The sequence below is a fragment of the Martes martes genome (genome assembly GCF_963455335.1).
Source record: "Martes martes genome assembly, chromosome: 6".
NCBI lineage: Eukaryota > Metazoa > Chordata > Mammalia > Carnivora > Mustelidae > Martes > Martes martes.
The window spans coordinates 73,325,315-73,346,489 of record NC_137893.1 but is presented as its reverse complement, the minus strand read 5'-3'; the positions used below and the strand labels follow the sequence as shown (position 1 = coordinate 73,346,489).

At 37.3% G+C, this 21,175-nt stretch overlaps 1 protein-coding gene across 2 annotated transcripts in view; it reads left to right on the top strand.

Annotated features, from left to right (window-relative positions):
- RSPO3 (R-spondin 3) overlaps positions 1-21,175 on the top strand; it is an 89,873-nt gene that overhangs the window by 26,313 nt on the left and 42,385 nt on the right. For both annotated transcript variants that reach the window (XM_080805676.1, XM_080805677.1), the window contains exons 2-4: positions 7,597-7,788; positions 9,352-9,498; positions 14,911-15,108. In XM_080805676.1, the coding sequence (XP_080661802.1) occupies positions 7,597-7,788; positions 9,352-9,498; positions 14,911-15,108 (537 nt within the window). The remainder of the gene's footprint in view (positions 1-7,596; positions 7,789-9,351; positions 9,499-14,910; positions 15,109-21,175) is intronic.

Below are 21,175 nucleotides of genomic sequence, written 5' to 3'. Positions count from 1 at the left end.
TATAACAATCAAGACCCAAGGTATGATAGAAATATGCTGTCCTTTCTTAGGCAAATGTAAGTCTACATTTCCTTTAGGTGAACAGAGAACTGTAGTAAATGGTACCTAGAAAAACTTCTTTTTTTTAAATTTCAAATTATTTATTTCATAATTAAGCATCTCACAGTGTATATGATTTGAAACTTTATTCCTTTGCCAGATATTTATAGGAATAGCCAACTTAAAATCAGTTATTATGCTTTCTATTAAGTATTTACCTGTCTGGCATCTTTATTACTTTTAAAAACAAATAAATAGCTTATCTTTCATATTTAGTGCCTTCTGTTCAATAATCAAAACTCTTCATTGAGAACCATTTAATAAGTAGCTGCCCTATGTAGAAGCTGAGAATTATCAAGAAGATTATGAAGACATTATCAAGACCAACTTTCAAGAAGCTTCCAGTCAATGTGAACATCCTCATAAAAGGAGAGGACATGGAAGAAAGGACAGATGCAGAATTTACAGAATTTACAGAATTCCACTGGCCTCTTATCCCTACCCTATCACTTAAGGTCACTACAGGGAGAAGAGCAGGAAGTTAATGTTGTGAAGACAAGAATGCGTTAGGAAGAATCTGGTCTTTAAAATATTATTATTAAAAAAATTTTATCAAATGTGTCAATTTATCTTTTATTCTTTGAATTATAAAATCACTACATTACTTTGATGTATTTATCACTTTCTATAAACTTAAGTTAAACCTTTTATAAACCTAAAGCCTACCAAATTTTGTACTTCTGGGAATTCTCTAGCCACAAATAAATGACCATCAGAGGTAATTGGCAGCATGCAATATTGGATTTCTTCCACACAGCAATTTACAGTAGATGTGAGTATATTTGCAGTTGGGTTTTAGAAGAGGATTAAACTAAGGCAAATCCTTGAAACCTACACTAAAATTGTTACAGAAACGGAGCTTAGATGTCAATGCTGCAGTTGGTTCAGTATATCATAAGCATTGAAGAGCATAGCCAAAGACTGTATATTTACCAAATGCTCTACCATTTAAAACTCTATGTTCTGGATGTTATATCAAAGAAGTTAGTTGAGGTGCACCTGGGTAGCTCAGTCAGTTAAGTGTCCAACTTTTGATTTTTTTTTTTAAGATTTTATTTATTTGACAGACAGAGATCACAAGTAGGCAGAGAGGCAGGCAGAGAGAGAGAGAGGAAGAAGCAGGCTCCCCACCGAGCAGAGAGCCCAATGCGGGGCTCGATCCCAGGACCCTGGGATCATGACCTGAGCTGAAGGCAGAGGCTTTAACCCACTGCCCAGGCAACCCCCAACTCTTGATTTTGGCTCAGGTCATAATCTCAGGGTCATGAGATCAAGTCCCATGTGGAACAAGGTCGAACCCCCTTCCGCCTTTAGCTCCTAACTCAGCAGGGAGTGTGCTTGAGATTCTCTCTCCCTCTCTCTCTGCCCCTTCCCCCGACACGGCTCTTTCACTCTCTAAAATAAATAAATAAACCTTTTTAAAAAATGGATTAACTCTCATGACTGTAGCCTTTATGTTGCATCAGTTATGCATCACAAGATTATCAAATAGAGAAATAGGAGGAAGGCTCAACAGCTCGAGAAATTGAAGTCACTCAGGGAGTATTGACAGTTCTGACACTGAAAATTGGTTTAAATTATGCATTAATATATACTCTTTTCATACTTAACCTTTGTATACCAGTTAGGAAAAGATGCTTTCCTATTTCCCAATTTTAGGGAAAGAGACACTAATTTTACCATGTATTTGACACATTTTTATAAAAAAGGAAGTTCTAACTTAAAGTTTCCATGAATGTTCCATTGTTCCACTCATATTTATCCTTGGTAAAGAAATTGTTACCAGATAACAAAGATCTAGATTCTAACCTTTGATGTAAACTTGCTATTTGCCTTACAGTTTTAGCCTTTCTTTGAGTCCTAGTTTGAGGTTTCGAAATAAATAATTGTGATGGCTTCTATGTTTACTAACAATAGTTACTATAGTTAATTTAGCTTCTTGTGAGATGCATGCTTTGAAAGCAAAAGTGGTGTAGAAATACAAAGTATCGTTAAAAATCAGCTGAAAATATGTCTTTTTCTCTTACCAAATGTCCCTTATTTTGGACTGTGTTTCCTTCTTCTGGCATTCTTCATCTCCTCTTTCAAGGTGTCTTCTCTAATTAAGTAGCTATAGCCAGGGACTCTCATTTACATCTCTGGCAACCATTATAATATTAAGTTCCATCTATTAAGCATCACTTCTGGATATTTAATAAAATCTGCAAAAGCAGTGATCCCAAGCCATGTTTCTATTTTTAGACTTTTTTATTCTATGTACTGGCCCTACCACTCTAACCGTAGGCTTTCACTCCCCCCATCTGTCCCCTCACCTTTTCTGTTCACTGACAGAAGCTCAAAACACACCTTCTCAAATCCTCTTTCTTGTTCAGTCCACATTTTGTTACTCACCATTTCGATTGAGTCTACCTCCTAAATGTCCTTGGGAGTATTCATACCTTCCCGAACACATTCACTGCCTTTACTATATTTTAAGCTCTCATCGGTCTTTTACCTTGATTGCGACATTAGTCTTCCAGTTTCTGTGCCTTTCATACTGCTAGAGAAATTACCATTACATTACCATTACATTAGTATTACATTCTAATACAAATGTGATCACATCACTCACCAGATTGAAATCCCCCATATGAACAGAACAATTTCCTTGGCACAGCCCACAAAGTGTTCCGCAATCTAGATCTGTCCTGCGCTTCCAATCTTTTTATATTCATCATTTTTCCATTAACCACTATTTAGGCATCAGTTGCACTGAACTCATGCCATCTCCTTCCTGATGTGGATAATTGGAGTGTCCCCTCCTCTAGCCCCACCATGGCCACTTAAATACTGATAACTTCAACTTATTTTCTTATTTTTATTTAAATTCAGTTAGCCAACATATAGTTCATCATTAGTTTCAGATGTAGAATTCAACAATTCATCATTTGCATATAACACCCAGTGCTCATCACATCACCTGCTCTCCCTAATGCCCACCACCCAGTTACCCCATCCCATCTACCCCTCCCCTCCAGCAACCCTCAGTATGTTTCCTATAGTTGAGAGTCTCTTATGGTTTCTCTCACTCTCTGATGACTTCCCATTCAGTTTCCCTCTCTTCCCCCTATGGTCCTGTGCACTGTCTCTTATATTCCACATATGTGTGAAACCAAATGATAATTGTCTTTCTCTGATTGACTTATTTCACTCAGCACGATACCCTCCAGTTCCATCCATGTCAATGTAAATGTAAGTATTCGTCTTTTGATAGCTGAGTAATATTCCATTGTGTGTGTGTGTGTGTATATATATGTGTGTGTGTGTATATATATATACACATGTATATATATACACATATATATGTATATATATATGTATATGTATATATACATATGTGTATATATATATACACACACACACACATATATATATATATACACTCCACATCTTCTTTATCCATTCATCTGTCGATGGACATCTCAGCTCTTCCCACACTTTGGCTATAGTGGACATTGCTGCCATAAATATTAGGGGTTCAGATGCCCCTTCAGATCAATACATTTGTATCCTTGGAGTAAATACCTAGTAATGCAATTGCTGGGTCACAGGGTAGCTCTATTTTTAACTTCTTGAGGAACCTCCATACTGTTTTCCAGAGTGGCTGTACCAGGTTGCATTTCCACCAACAGTGTAAGAGGGTTCCCCTTTCTCCACATCCTTGCCAACATTTGTTGTTTCCTGACTTGTTTGTTTTAGCCATTTTGACTGGTGTGAGGTGGTATCTCATTGTGGTTTTGATTTGTAGTTCCCTGATGCCAAGTGGTGTGGAGTATTTTTTTCATGTGTCTGTTGGCCATTTGTATGTCTTTGGAGAAATGTCTGTTCATGTCTTCTGTCCATTTCTTGACTGGATTATTTGTTTTGGGGGTGTTAAGTTTGATAAGTTCTTTTTTTTTTTTAAGGATTTTTTTTATTTATTTGACAGATCACAAGTAGGCGGAAAGGTAGGCCGGAGAGGGGGTGGGGAAGCAGGCTCCCTGCTGAGCAGAGAGCCCGGTTCAGGGCTCTATCCCAGGACCCTGGGAGCATGACCTGAGCCGAAGGCAGAGGCTTTAACCCACTGAGCCACCCAGGCGCCCCTGATAAGTTCTTTATAGATCTTGGATAGTAGCCCCTTATCTGATAGGTCATTTGCAAATATCTTCTCCCAGTCTGTAGGTTGCCTTTTAGTTTTGTTCAACTTGTTTTCTAAGATTGGGTTTAAACCTTAAGTATTCTATGAAACCTCATCACTACTAACACCTCCATTGCTCATATGAAGTAATAGTCCAAATGCTGTTTGAAAAAAAAGGTGATTCAGAAATACAAAATGAAGTTATTATTAGAATGGAAAAGAAGAAGTGTGAAAAAAATAGAATTTAAGGGGCACCTGGGTGGCTCAGTCGGTTAAGCATCTGCCTTTGGCTCAGGTCTTGATCCCAGGGTCCTGGGGTTGAGTCCTGCATCGGGTTCCTTGCTCAACGGGGAGTCTGCTTCTCCCTCTGCCCCTGCTCCTGCTCCCCACCATCAAATAAATAAATAAAATCTTTTTAAAAAATAGAATTTAATTTTCTAAGTTTAGAATCAGAAGATTTTAAGGCTGAAAGAGTTACAGTCAATCCAGACCAAAGTTTTCTGTGGTTTCCATATAAAAAGTAAAAACTTGCCTTAAGATGAAGTTTGGGAAATTTATACCTAGTTGTGTAATACTGACTGTATAATTTGAGTGACCCATATACAGCATTCAAAGAACAGTTACTACTCAACTGTGAAAAAAAAAAACCTAGAATCATAGAATCTGAGCTTCACAGTCTCAATTTTTCCCACTTCCCACAGCATAACACTGAAACTTTCCTGAAGAAATAAAGTTTGCCATTATTTGTGCCTGCCCATAACTGGAACTTCCTGATTAAACACAAATAGAAATTTTCTTTGCCAATTAGGGCAATTATGTCTTCTTTACTTTTTCAAAAATCTACTTTGCCAAACACTTTTTTCTAAAAAGGCAAAATATGAAAAAAAAAAACAAGCAAGAAGTATATAGCCCAACATTATGAGTTGATTGTTAGATTTCTTCAGTGAAAGTTTTAAAGAATTGAGCAAAGTACCTTGACACATCTCATAATTTTGGTGGGAACTGTTACCAACTATGGATCCTTTTATGGGGCTTTTTCCTGGAGAAGTTTCCAAACACCCTAAACCCAAAATTTAAAATGAAATGTATTTTAAGGTATATCCTTTTTGAGGCTTTGCACCTCTAAATCATGTTCCTTTTCATAACTGATTTAAAGTTATATCATAGTTGAGAGAAGTTTTGAGGTGCTTGAAATTACAATTCTGTTTCCTTTGAGCAGCTGCATTTCAGAGCTAGAGATAGGTTGTTGTGGACCAGTCAAACCCATCTGCATTCAAACTCAGAGTCACTTACTGCCCTGGGATTGAAGTGATTTTCTTTCAAAGTGAGGTCCACTTCTCCATAGACAGTTCTTATGAGAAGGTTTTACCTATATCTCTGGTGTCTTAAAATGGGCCAAACCAGCTTCTGAGCACAGGACGCTTTCTTCATCCCTTTTCTTTTTTAGGGTCTTTCCCTACTTAAAATATATGTACACGTTTTCTGTAAGTCTCCAATGCTGACTTACTGGCATGAAAAATGATCCTGTTACTTGGAAAACAGTTTTCACTTACGAGTCCCCCAGGTCCTGTAATGTCTAAACCTCCTGTGCCATTTTATATGTCCGTCCCACCCCATAGAGGAGCATGTACAGGAAAAGCAAACTTCCCTTCCCCCACATATTTCCTCAGTTTATTTACAAAACGTCTTGGAATGAGAATGAGCTGCTTGTGGTTCCTGTGGCTGATTCAGGGATGGTTTCCTCTAGGCAGAGGATGCTGGTCAACCAAATGACCTCTCTGTAGCTAACCCTTACACCCCTGTGGTAAGGCTGATTGGGCTTATGGGTACCCCCTTCTAACTAAGCCTGGTGGGATTTGTTTTTGTGGTAAAGAACTTAGCAAGAACCAAACATCACTCTGAAGTCAGAACTGATAATGGCAAGGCTCATCAGAGCCCAATCCCACCACCACCAACAAAAGAAGTCAGAATACATTGGGATACATTTACACTCCTGTGCATCAACCTTTGTTTCTCAGAAAGGTCACAATTTTTCCCTTCCAGATTCCTAGAAGGACAGTAAAGCTACTTATATTGTATTTGAACACAGAGTACATGAGAAGAAAAATCCCAAGCACCAGATACATGAGAGATGTACTTCAGTCAGCCCTTTTCCCTCAGCTCGTATGTATGTGCTGATGACCAGTTAATGGTCATAAGAAGGTTTAAAGTTGTGAAGATCTTTAAACACGAATCTTGCACATGTTTGTTTATATCTGTTCAGACTTGCTAATGAATAATCTCACCACCACAGGAATATGTGTAGCTCTAGTCTTTAGTGTCATGTCCTCACTAAATACATATTTTACTTGAGTAGATGGAAGATGAAGACAAAAGAACTATAAGAATTCTCTCCCCTAAGGGTGCCTGGGTGGCTCAGTCATTAAGCATCTGCCTTCAGCTCAGGTCATGGTCCCAGGGCCCCATGTTGGGCTCCCTGCTCAGCAGGGAACCTGCTACTCGCTCTCTCACTCCCTCTGCTTGTGTTCCCTCTCTCGCTGCCTCTCTCTCTGTCAAACAAATAAAATCTTAAAAAAAAAAAAAAAGAATTCTCTCCCCAAAGATAAAATGTTGAACATTATAAATATTATGAATTATAATTAGTAATGTAAATAACCACATATGGTCATGTGGAAATTCTGGTAAAATAAATATCACATTTTCTTCATTGTATCAATTTGAACTGATACATATAAAACTCCTGTGAAAGGAAATGTTTTAAGAAAGCATGGGAGAATGGATTCCAAGGAACTACATAGTTTCACAATCAATTTACACGGGAACAAAGGGTAAAACTGTGTTCGCTAATAGACCACAGTTGAAAAAAGATATCCTAAAAGGAAGCATCCTTGCTCAAGTTAAACCTTCATCTATGTTGTCATCCTTGCTTGAAGAAATTAGATGCATGCTTTTCATCCACCACATAAATGACAAGCAAACTAATGCGCATTGATTTCAGTGCAAAATTACCCAGTCTCCAATCTTCCAGGATCCTGGTTCAATGAGAATATTTTCATTACGGGTGTGTGTGTGTGTGTGTGTGTGATCTATAAATAGTTTAAGGCAGTATATTCTTAGTTTCCAAATTCCCAAATTCTGAGAACTTTTTATTAAAAACTATGTATGTATTAAAGGGAAATAGTAGATCATAGAAAAGGGAAATGAAAATTCCAACTCATTCACCCATTATCACCAATTGAAACCTAATGAAACAAAGTGTACCGTCTGCCTAGAGAATGCCATTGAACTTCTGTATTTATAATTTAATATTTGTTTTTATCTTTCTGCATTTGTCCCTTCAGTGCATCCTAACGTCAGTCAAGGCTGCCAAGGAGGCTGTGCAACGTGTTCAGATTACAATGGATGTTTGTCATGTAAGCCCAGACTATTTTTTGTTCTGGAAAGAATTGGCATGAAGCAGATTGGAGTGTGTCTCTCTTCATGTCCAAGTGGATATTATGGAACTCGATATCCAGATATAAATAAGTGTACAAGTAAGTGCTACACGGCATTATGTTTTTATCTCATCCTTGGGGACTTCCCAGATTTACTGGCCTCTAGAGTATTTGTGATATTCAGTGTTCAGGAAATAATGATATTTACCTGATAATTAGGCTAAACCATCCTTGGACTTAGCCATCAGAGCAGGAAAATTTTCACCTCTTGTAAAAAGCACTCAAGTTTTGTGTTATTGTTGTTTTACATTATAAAAGCAAAAACTGAGAACCTGGTTATTACTCATGGAACGTATAGAAAAGTACAGTAACCATTAATGCCATCTGAGTTCCCATTATGATCATAACATCCAAGTATTTAATGACTTAAAGAATAAATTCAGCTGTTTTTGCTTCAAGAAGGATTCCAGTATAGCCAGTGAAACATTTATCTATCTGTTGGAAATGAATGTTGAAAACGCTGTCATTATCCCCTTTCCTCTGGACCCTGAAAGTCTACTCTCCCCACTGTAGACCCAGTAACTTTTTAGAATCTAAATTCAGAAATATCATTCCTCTGTCATACACCACACGTAGCCCTGCCTTTCTCTCCAGCTCCTCTCCTGTGAATGCATCTCAGCCATTTTCCACTGACATCACTGGTCTTCTTGCAAGATCTTCCCACCTCAAGGCTTTGCAGTTACTATTCTACACTCACTGTTCTGACGGTTTAGAAAGCTCTTTGTCTACCTACATTTTTGCTTGTTGGCTCTCTTCTTTCATTCAAGATTCTGCTCATATGTCACCTTCTCAGGGAAGCATTCCATGACCTGCTTACTCACAATAATCGACCTTTTCCCCTTATCAGTCATTTGCCATAGTTATTCTTTCCAGAGCACTTACCATTCTGGAACCACTTTACTCTGTGGTCCTGGGTTAGTTACATAATCTCTCTGAGCCTTGGTTTCCTTATCTATAAAATGGAAATTATAATAGGAGCTGTCTCACTGGGTTATTGTCCTCACAATAACCTCCACAACTTAAACCTCTTAAGTGACTTAATATTATAAAATACTCGCAGCAGTATCTGACTTACAGTAATCACTGTATAAGGGTCAGATGTTGTTATTATTTATTGTGTCTCCCCTCCTAAAGTGTAAGCTCTGTGAAGTCCTTATCTCTCTTGTATGCTCTGCTGTCAAGCAATATCTAGAATAGTGCTAGGCACATAGTGGACAATCAAATATTTATTGAACAAATGAATAGACTGCCAAAACAGCCCAAAAGCAGTATCTAGTATATTTCGTTAAAGCTCTGATGAAACACTTTTTACTCATTTAATATAAATAAATACTTGGTCTTATAAACATTTTTGGCAATAGACACATTGCCAAAAGCTTTTCATAGGGCTATCGATACAATAATTTCAAAATCAATGGCTGATGTATATCAACTGAATGACTGTGGAAGAATCCATAATTCAGCCTGGCAAATTAATTTTGAATCCTAAGCGTGTTTGACACAAAAGTCTCCTGTGCCTATAACATAAGCATACAGACCCGGACCAGCAATAGATAAGTGAAGATAGTGAAAGCATATTTCTTTCCCTTTTTTCTATTTCAGAATGCAAAGCTGACTGTGATACCTGTTTCAACAAAAATTTCTGCACAAAGTGTAAAAGTGGATTTTACTTACACCTTGGAAAGTGCCTTGACAATTGCCCAGAAGGGTTGGAAGCCAACAACCATACCATGGAGTGCGTCAGTATTGGTGAGAAGGAACTCTAAGGTTTATAGGGGAGGAGAAACCCCTCAGATGATAATGTCAGTCTCCATGGAAGTGCTGCTTAAAGTCTTATTTCACAACTACCTGAGACACTATTTCCAAGAGGCTTTCTTCATCCTTCCTTACAAAGATACCATCTTAGCAGAGTTCCCACAGCCTTACCCAGCATGTATCACAGTATAATTTAACACCCCATGGGTGCCCCATTATTTCTGAGAGACTGTTGGCAACTGTTTTAGCTATTCTGATCATTACATATTTATTTTATATCATTATGATACAGTGAAGTTCTACTTAATTTATTATAGACATACTTGCATATGTCTTATATAATACATACACATACACACACACACACACACACACACACACACACGTATATATTTGGTCTTAAACTAAATTTCCACATTAGGACAAGAGTTTCACAAAACACCTAGGTCTGATGTCAAGCATGAGTAATGTTGTTTTCCAAGAGGAGAAATCACTCTCTGGGTATGGCCCGTTGACACTCAGTAGATGAGCCAAAGATCTACAGAACTGGAGTTGATGTAGTTGAAAATATGACTTTTTTCTCTTGCACTGCTTTGCTGAAATGCCCTACTTGCACAGGTATTCAGAAACAAGGAGAGGACTTGGGAATCAAACTGACAGGAGGACACAAGTCACAGGGTCTGATTAAATGCAGGCTGAATTTCCTAGGAGTGACGTCCCTCAGACCAGTTGTTTGTCTAAATAATGAACCACTGTCAGGCTCTATTTTCCCTCTTTTGAGTGTTGCACAGCTACTACAGTTAGGAGTTTGATGAACAGTTGGGGAGCAGATGCTAAGTCAAAAGGGAAAACAGCATACTAAATCTCAAAATCCCCTGGGCAAGAGCTACAAGAAGCTTTGATGCTGCACTGATATTGGCATATGCACGCAAATATTCTCCTGATTCAGTACAAGATAGTCTCCAGGACTTCCCTGGGGTCCCCAAAGATAGATCTATTAGAATCAAAAGTGTAGAATAATAACTCTAACATGGTGGTTCACCTGTTTCAGGTCCACAAGAAACACTTAGTTCTAAACAAACTTTGTAGAAGAATGAAACGAATAGATGATATTTTAAAGATAATTTCAGAAGCATCTGGAAAACAGCAAGCATGAAACAGTTCATGGCTCATTTTGGTTTAGTCTTTTTTTCCCCCTCTAGTCAGTAAAGACACAGAGAAACAACTTAGAAATAGGGAAAAACATACATGAGAAAGCACTTCAAGTCCATCTCGTTGTAAGTCCTGAGGGCTGATGATTAAAGGTAATAAGTTCCAAACTGTGGAAGAAATAGGAAACAGTTCTGTGGAGTACTCAAGGACAGAAATTCAGGATGAGTTGCAGAAAGTTTGTGGTCTTTATCAACCCAGAAAAAGGAGCACATGTTTAGATTATCTTTGCTGTTGAAAGTGTAGCATTCAGTCCTCGAAAGGCTGTTTATCATAAATGTACTAATATTTTTCTATCATAGACAGCATTTAGCACCTGGCATTGTTGGATTAACTAGTAAAGCTGACTGGTAATTTATCCTACTATTTAGACAAAAACTATCTCTTAACACAGTTAAATTTAAGTAATTTATATGTTTAAGAACAGGGGTTAGCAATCTAAAAGCCATTTAGTGAATCTGGCTCATTGAACAGTTAGGTGTAAGTGACCTAGGACATGGTAATAGTGCAAATCCATGACTTTTGTTCAGGGCTCTCTCTTGTCACTTGCCGTAACGGATGCCTCCCGTCATGTGCTCTCTAGCCAACAAGCAGTAGGTGAACCATGACTGAGCTTGCCCCAGAATTTCATGAAAAATGATGACCTGCTTGCTTGGCACAAAGAAACATTAAAGCTTATTCCTTTAACAGAGATGAAACTACGACCGAGAGCTTGAAATAATGATTCCAAGGACACAGTGTGAGTTATTGTCAGTGCTATTATTAGTATCTTGACTTTAGCTCTCTGGTGCTCACCAAAGATACTGAAGAAGGTGTCCCTCCCTTTGCTGAAATCGACATTGTGTCACTTGTTTCTTACCCAGATTATTATTTAGAGGAAAGGTCATGTACAGAGAAAATGCCACCCTGATAGAAAGCTAGGGGGAAAAACTTAAGTTTCAACATACCCACTCCTCGTGGTTTGTTGTCAAATTAGGCATAAATGTCCATTGAACCCATTTTTTAGGAGAATGTAGTTCTATTTCATGCTCTAGATACTTGCGTCCTTTCTGCACTGTCATCATGTCATCCTTTTTGCTCCTCTTGGAGAGTTGGCCTTGTTCAAGTATTCACAGAGGAAGATACCCAACTTGAAACAGTGAGTAGCAAGGAACATGCCCTTTGCTATGTTCTTAATGGAACCATGCAATTGGTCAACAAGAATGAGAGCAAACGAGTAATGGTGTTATAAGGTCAGTACTGGTGGGAACATCTAGTTCAGCTTTTCTCCCAATTGAAGAATCCCTCTTAGAGCATTTAAGACTATCACAAAATGACCACTTCCAGGGACAGGAAGCTAATGACTTCTTTGAAACACTTTCTTCATTAGTGAGTAGTTACAGATTTCCATTGTTAATACTGTTTTTAATACAGAAAATAGAAGAAACAGAGAAAATGAGTAATTTTGGTTTTTTTCTTAGTTACCCCTTAACCAAATGATGCTCCAGTTCTGTATCGTTCATTTAATGACCTGAATGTAACTTAAATTATAATCCTTTTTATTATCTTTACATGTTTTCCAAAGTTTCCAATTTTCCAGAAATACTTTTAGAAACTAATATTATAGATTCATTCTACAGTATTTCTCTATGAAAAACTCTCTTCCTCTCAAGGCTTTTTTTAACTATCCTTTTTTTTTTTTTTTTTAGAGCTTTTTAATATCTGAACTCATAAGTTTTCAGTATTTTCCCTCCTTCTTCCTCAATGGAATTATAAAGATTGTCATTAGAATTTCATTTTTCGGGTGCCTGGGTGGCTCAGTGGGTTAAAGCCTCTGCCTTTGGCTCAGGTCATGATCCCAAGGTCCTGGGATCGAGCCCTGCATCGGGTTCTCTGCTCAGCGGGGAGCCTGCTTCCCTTCCTCTCTCTCTGCCTGCCTCTCTGCCTACTTGTGATCTCTGTCTGTCAAATAAATAAATAAAATCTTAAAAAAAAAAAAGAATTTCATTTTTCGGGGCACCTAGGTGGCTCAGTCAGTTAAGCATCCAACTCTTGATCTTAGCCCAGGTCTTGACCTCAGGGTTTTGAGTTCAAGCCCCACGTTGGGCTCCATGCTGGCTATGGAGCCTACTTAAAAAATAAATAAATAAATAAAAAGAATTTCATTTTTAGAACCATTTATCATATGACTAAGGACTCCTAGCTGTAATTTTAAAAATCTTTTCTTCTAAAGTCTAAATATACATTTGCCTAGACCACCTTTGCAATTGTGAAAAAACACCAATGTTCTGGTCATTTTCACATCACATAATTTTTTTTTTCTAATTTAGTCCTCTTGGTTCGGGCAATAAATGAATATTAGATGAAGTGACAGCTTGCCAAATTTGATTTTTATTTTTCCATTTGCTTTCTTGGAGATGGCTTTATTTGTTTGTGCAAAAAACCCACTGCTTTTGTATCATTAATATCAGGTTGGAAGATATGTCCTTAATTGGCAAAAGATACAATATCATTAAGTGACTTTGTGCTCTATTCTTTAAAAAAAAAAAAGATTTTACTTATTTTATTTTATTTTATTTTATTTATTTATTTATTTATTTATTTGAGAGAGACTGAGAGAGAGTATGAGAGCAGGGTGAGGAGAAGACTCCCTGCTGAACAGGGAGCCCACTGTGGGGGCTTGATCCCAGGCCTTTGGGATCATGCTTTGAGCTGAAGGCAGATGCTTAACTGACTGAGCTACCAAGGCACCCCTGTTGCTCTGTTCTTTGACTAACATCATTATGTTAGAACTGAACATGAAAACTAAGAGTGGCTCAGTAAGGTTCATTTAAGTTACAGAAACTTAAATTCACTAATTTAGTCATTAGCATTTAACTCTGTGTTACATTCAGATACCCGAGGGTAACTATAAAAGCATGTGAAAGAATGTGTGGCAAAAGAATTTAAGTTTCTAAAACATTTAGGTTATATTTTTTGAGGTTCATGAAAGAATTTTGCTCTAAAATAAAGATCCTTTAAATCAGTAGGCAGCAAGAAAGGTTAATGGAAACATGTTTTGTGGAAAGAATCTTATATCATTTAAGAATTATTGCTGCAAGCTGTTTCAGTTACTGTAAATTAGGAAGTTGTATGAACAAAAATAGAATAATAGCATCTTGCAGATACTTATTTTTGTTAGAAGTGCAGAAATCTGTTATAAGACTCTGGAAAGCCATGATTGAAAAGAAGAGATTAATACACATAGAAAAGGGGGGAACATCTACAGAAGAAGCTTTAGAAAAATTACATCTGTTCACCTAAGAAATCGTTTCTTCACGTTGATTCTAGAAGCAGTTTCTCAGCTGAAATTGACCCAGAATACACTTAAAATAGATGCCACTATGCCTGAAGCATTCCTGTTAATAAATAATATTTAAGTATTCAACTGCACATGAAGTGGAAAAAGCAGTGAATTCAGGTCAATGACCTGGATGCCTTTTTTTTTTTCTTTTAAGATTTTATTTATTTGGCGCAGAGAGAGAGGAGGGGGAGCAGCAGAGGGAGAAGGAGAAGCAGGCTCCCCGCTGAGCAGGGAGCCCATCGCAGGGCTCCATCCTGGGACCCTGGGATCATGACGTGAGCCGAAGGCAGAACCAGCTGAGCCACCTAGGTGTCCTGTGGACACCTTTTTTGCTTAACCATTCTCTAGCACAGAAGTTCTCCAAGGGTGTTCTTTGTACATGCAAATCAGCACCGTATGTATTGTTAAAAATAAAAATTCTCAGGCCTGGTCCCAGACAACTGAATGAAAAACTCCAGGGGTGGGATCCGATGGTCTGTGCTTCAGCAAGCCCTCCAGGTGATTCTATTGCACACTGAAGTTTGAGAAGCAGATCTGTAGCACATAATAATGACTGGTCTATCAAGTTATGGTCAGGATCAATCAATAAAGCCTTGGTCAGTTGCGAGTAATTATATTAGTGCCCAGGTTTATAAATCTAGAGTGAAAAGTAAACCTAATGCAAGAATGAGTTTACCTGATATTTATAAGCATGAGAATATTATATTTCTACCTTTCCCTTTCTCTTTGTTTTCTTTAAGTCATCTTGCACACGTTTGTTCTACAGGATTTCTCAGAATTTGAACAAGTATTGATAGAAGCAAATATTTTTGTTTCTTGAACAATTGTGAAAATATCTGTGAGCCCACTGAGCCTGCTTTGCTGTTCTGTTTCAGTGCACTGTGAGGCCAGTGAATGGAGTCCTTGGAGTCCATGCATGAAGAAAGGAAAAACGTGTGGTTTCAAAAGAGGGACTGAAACACGGGTCCGAGAAATAACACAGCATCCGTCAGCAAAGGGTAACCTGTGTCCCCCCACCAGTGAGACAAGAAAGTGTACAGTGCAAAGAAAGAAGTGTCAGAAGGGAGAACGAGGTACAATCATACTAGCAAAATGTGCTTATTTGAATTCTCACAATTTGATGCAAATTATTTCACTTATTTCTTAGGAAATATTTAATACTATTGCTTGTATCTAACATCCTGAAAGGTATACCAGCCAAACTGTATGTTGGCTATAAATCACAGAATATAGATGTGCAGGGTTTTTTTTTAACATCTTAATTTTATTTTCTTTTTTTCATGTTCCAAGATTCATTGTTTATGCACCACACCCAGTGCTCCACACGATAAGTGCCCTCCTTAATACCAACCACCAGGCTCACCCACCCACCCCTCTTCCCTCCCCTCCATAACCCTCAGTTTGTTTCTCAGAATCCACAGTCTCTCATCTTTCATCTCCCCCTCCGATTTACCCCAATTCACTTTTCCTTTCCTTCTCCTAATGTCCTCCATGTTATTTCTTCTGCTCCACAAGTGAAACCATATGATAATTGACTTTCTCTGTTTGACTTATTTCACTCAGCATAATCTCCTCCAGTCCCATCCATGTTGCTACAAAACCTTGATCCCCAAACCAGGCAAAGACCCCATCAAAAAAGAGAATTTCAGACCAATGTCCCTGATGAATATGGATGCCAAGATTCTTTACAAGATCCTAGCTAATAGGATCCAACAGTACATTAAAAAGATTATCCACCATTACCAGGTGGGATTTATCCCTGGGATGCAAGGGTGGTTCAACATTTGCAAGTCAATCAATGTGATAGAACAAATCAATAAAAGAAGAGAGAAGAACCACATGGTCCCGTCAATTGATGCAGAAAAAGCATTTGACAAAATACAGCATCCGTTCCTGATTAAAACTCAAAGTATAAGGATAGAGGGAACATTCCTCAACTTCATAAAATCTATCTATGAAAAACCCACAGCAAATATTCTCAATAGGGAAAAACTGACAGCCTTCCCATTGAGATCAGGAACACGACAAGGATGTCCATTCTTGCCCCTCTTGTTCAACATAGCACTAGCAGTCCTAGCAACAGCAATCAGACAACAAAAAGAAATAAAAGGTATTCAGATTGGCAAAGAGGAAGTCAGACTCTCTCTCTTTGCAGATGACATGATACTTTATATGGAAAACCCAAAAGACTCCACCCCCAAACTACTAGAACTCATACAGCCATTCAGTAATGTGACAGGATACAAAATGAGTGCACAGAAATCAGTTGTTTTCTTATACACTAGCAATGAAAATATAGAAAGGGAAATTAAAGAATCAATTCCATTTACTATAGATGTGCAGTTTTTTTGTTTTTTGTTTTTTTTTTTTAATTTTTTTATTTTAATAAACATATAATGTATTTTTATCCCCAGGGGTACAGGTCTGTGAATCGTCTGGTTTACACATTTCACAGCACTCTAGATGTGCAGTTTTTAAAAATAGAGTCTGATATCAAAACTATAAACTGCTATAGATGTGTGTTAATTTGATCTTGATGGGAAAATGATGCATTATAGATTTTAGGCCTATATTTGTCCTTCGGGTCATTATCTTTCTTATCCTTTCCAGTACCTAAAAAGCTTTTGAGAAGCCTCATAAACATGAGATCTCATACCATGTGGTACAAGATCGTAGTGAAGTGACACCAGCTGTAAACTTATTTTTTTTTTCACTGCCTACAAATCAAAATAGTACAATTAGGTTGTGAGCTTTTGTAGCTAAAGCTATTTTAAAGGTTACATAGCATTTTTTAAAATATTTAAATGGATATGTGTTTCTACAGTATTTTTTTAAAGATGTTACTTATTTATTTGAGAGAGAGAGAGAGAGTGGGAGGGAGAGGGGGAGAGAATCTGAAGCAGACTCTCTACTGAGCACAGAGCCCAGTGCAGGGCTTGATCCCATGACCACAGTATCATGACCTGAGCTGGAGCCAAGAGTCAGACGCTTACCTGACTGAGCCACCCAGGCTCCCCAATATATGTTTCTAATGCTGATTTCACATTTGAAGTAAATAATTAAGGCTATATTTTATACATATAATTCAAGCATTAATGACATTTGATCCCCAGATTATTTTACTTTTACACTAACTTTATAAACCAGATTATAGAACCTATTAGATCAATAATAAATAACTCTGTTAGAGGGGCACCTGGGTGGCTCAGTTGGTTAAGCATCTGCCTTCGGCTTAGGTCATGATCCTGGGGTCCTGGGATCGAGCCCCATCTTGAGATCCCTGCTCAGCAGGAAGCCGCCTCCTCCCTCTCCCTCCACCGCTCTCCCTGCTTGTGCTCTCTGTCTCAAATAAATAAATAAAATATTTTTAAAAATTAATAACTCTGTGTTAGAGCTTGTTCTGAAGTCTTATGATTGCCAAGAAATATACCATTTAATATGGTGTTTTAGAGTAATTAAGTTTCCATTTAGGAGACCTGCAATTGTTGTCCTTTAAAACATAATTTTCCATCTTCCTCACTAATGTCCTCTACTCCACTGCCTACAAAGAAAGTTATGTAGCTTTACGTACCTATTGGTAGTTCTGTTGAGTCAATAAATGATCCTCTCAATGAGTTGCAGCTTGAAAGGAGTTTGGGTGCCTCTGTAGTTGAACTTCCTGTGCTGTATTTAATTCATGCGTTCATTCAGCATGGTTTTATTGAATTTTTACTTTGTGGCCACACACACTGCTAAGTCTTGGGGATTCACAACTGAATAGGGTACTACCCCTATCCTGAAGGTATAATTAGGATCCAGTAGAAGGTTGAGATATTTATATAGATAATCACAATATCATATAGGAAAGGAAGATTATAGATACTTGAACAAAACTTAGTGGGAACAGGGAGGAGAGTGTTGTGCGAACATGAACATGGATCATTTAAGAAAGAATGTGGATCACTGGTACTTTGCAAAATGTCTTCCACTATACCAGAAGAATTGGCCATTATCAGAATGTATCCAGCCTGCTGTTGCTATTAGTAATCAAATAGTTAATGTGATAAAATTTTTGAAGACATGGATGATTTTAAAGGGACCTTCAAGCTTTCATAAATTTATAAGAGGTTTTCATTAAAATTAGGTTTAAGGAATGAAAATTGGCTAGTGGAAAAGGTCTTTCTGGCATTTGTTACCAATTAATTTAAAACATCTTAAATTTTAAAAGTTGGATTTGGAAATCAAATATTTCATCACTCGACTTGTTGGTAAACTCCCATAGCCGTACATTTACTTATGTTTGCTACATTTTCTTGAAATTTAATGACTTACAGGTGGTCCTTGCTCATGTTATTCTTTCACAAAGATTCTACATTACTAATCGGTATTCAGCATACTTGACTTTTAAAATATAAGTGAAGAAAACCTTATCCAATAGAAAAATTAAATTATGATACTAGTATTTCACTTGAGAATGTTGTCTTCTAGTATATTTTGCTAGGACTTGACTTAAATATTAACATTGAAAATGTCAGTTTTTAAAACTAGCTATAGATAAGATAAATAATGCCACAAGAAGTTTAAAATAATAACCTGTGACATAAACTTGGCTTAAAAGTTTCTTCTGGTGTTTTTTCGTCCTCTCTGAGTAGGATATAGTGACATTTACATTTACTAAAAGAACTTCATCCAACTGGAAAAATTTAGGTAGATCACATTTATAATTCCAGATTAGTTCCACTTTTATTTAATCTTTATTCATCTTTGTATATGTCTCAAAAAGTTTTTCTCAAGTGGCCCAGAAATTTAACATAGGAAGGAAACCACTTCTCCCTTCATTTCTTACTTCCCTAACTTAATATTTTTCTTAACTTCTCTTGATGATAACTTACCAGACATGCTATCTGAACACAAAGAAACCAAATAGAAAAATAATAATGAACTCTGGACAGGCCACTATATCAAACATCATATCAAAATAATAATGCTACCTGGAGTCTTTTCATTTAGATTGTGAGATATATATCATAAACATTCATGGAGATGTATCATGATAAATACAATAAAGTGATAAAAGCTTGATTTCTCCTACCACTGGAATAGCCGTCACACAAGTGGTTCCTAAATGCTTATAGACTCATAAGATCTTTCAGGCTCATGGTTTCAGCATTTCTAGAAGAATGAGCTAAAAGATTATGTTTTTAAAATAAAATTTAGCCTGAAAATCTTGAATTTAAACTTAAGTATATCATCCCTGTCTAAGAGGCTCACAAAAGACAGAGGTAGATAACTCATATTTGGAAAAGGTATGGCGCATGTGTTCAGGATTTTTTTTCTGCTGTGTTGTAATTGCCAAAGGCAAGGTCTCCAGGGAAGAATGATAAGATCCAGAAGTGACTTTCCAAAATATACACAAAGAAGAAGCTGAATTGATGGAAGTAGTTTTTAGTAACAGAATGAGTTCTTCAAGTCGTGAGATGTATTTTAATAAATATGTTGAAAAAATTGGTCGCAAAATCTTATAAACATGCACTTTTTTTTACTAACATCCTTCTCATGTAGAATAGAGTAGATGAATACGAGGTTATAAATGTAATTTTTGTAGCCCCCTACATTTTTATTTGAGGTCCTATTTGTTTGCATATTTTAGATTTTTTTCCCTTACCGTTTAATCAGTCTTAATTGCTCCCTCAATTGCCAGTTTGAATAAGAAATTAGTACTATTGCAGTATTTTCTAACTTGAGCCTATCTTAGTAGAACTATATATCTGAGATGTCCAACATATAACATATATTTTAAGAGAGTATAAAGGCTAACATATAGAGTAGTCTCACATGGGCATTAAAACAGAATATTGAAATGGAAGTAAACAAGGAGAAAAATGCATGTTCAACAGTTTTCAACTTATATTTATTGATTCCTTTGATATACTGGACATCACCATCTTATAAAAGGAGTGTGAAACAGGACAAGGAAATATATATGTGCCTGTATTTGATACAAAAGGTTGATACTATATGTGTAGAGGTACAGGGGGTCAGAGGAAGGAGAACCACTGAATATGTTTCTTATTCATTTGTACATTTCTTTAACTGAAGAGAATTTCTTGTGGCTATTGGGTTTTGAGGAAATTCACAAAGAATGAAAGAAATGATGTTCTTTAGCTAATTGCGTGAAGAACATACTAATTAATTACATGTAGTGCGTGATCTTGGGATAGAAAGGAGAAAGCAGAGCAGAGTCATGGAAGAAATGGGGCAGGGTCTACTTTCTTGATTCAAGAAGAAATAGTATCCCTCCAAGCAGAAAGAGAAAAGGATCCATTAGAATATAAATACAGGCATACCTCAGAGATACTGAGGGTTTGGTTCCAGACCTCCATAATACAGCAAATATTGCAATAAAATGAGTCAAATTAATTTTTTGATTTCCCAGGACATATGAAAGTTATGTTTACACTACACTGTAGACTACTAAGTGTGCAACAGCATTATGTCTGAAAAATTAATGTACATACCTTAATTCTAAAATACTTCATTGCTAAAAAATGCTGACCATCGTCATGAGCTAGTTCTTATCTTTTTGCTGGTGGAGGGTCTTGCCTCGATGTTGATGGGCTGCTGACTGAGTAGGGCAGTGGTTGCTGAAGGCTGGGACAGTTATGGCAATTTCTTAAACTAAGACACAAATGAAGTTTGCCACATTGATCAGCTCTTCCTTCCACAAATGATTTCTCTGTAGTTTGCAGTGCTCTTTGATAGCCTTGCACATTAGAATTCCTTCAGCACTGGAGTCCGTCCTCTCAAACTCTGCTGCTGTTTGATCGACTACGTTTGCGTACTAACCTAAGTCCTTTTTGCTGTCGGGTCAACAGTCTTCAGACTGTTCACCAGAAGTAGATTCCCTCTCAAAACACCACTTTCTTGGATCATCCATTAGAAGCAACTTGTCCGTTCAAGTCCAATCATGAGATTGCAGCAACTCAGTCACATTTTCAGGTTTCATTTCTCATCTGTAGCTCTGAAAGCCCGGTGCCATCATCCTCCAGGATAAGGCCGTTTGGTCTGCATTGCAAGTCTGTTTTCTGTGTAGTCACCTTCCTTGATGATCTTCTCTAGGCCTTCTGGAGAACTTGCTGCAGCGTCTGCGTCCACACTTGC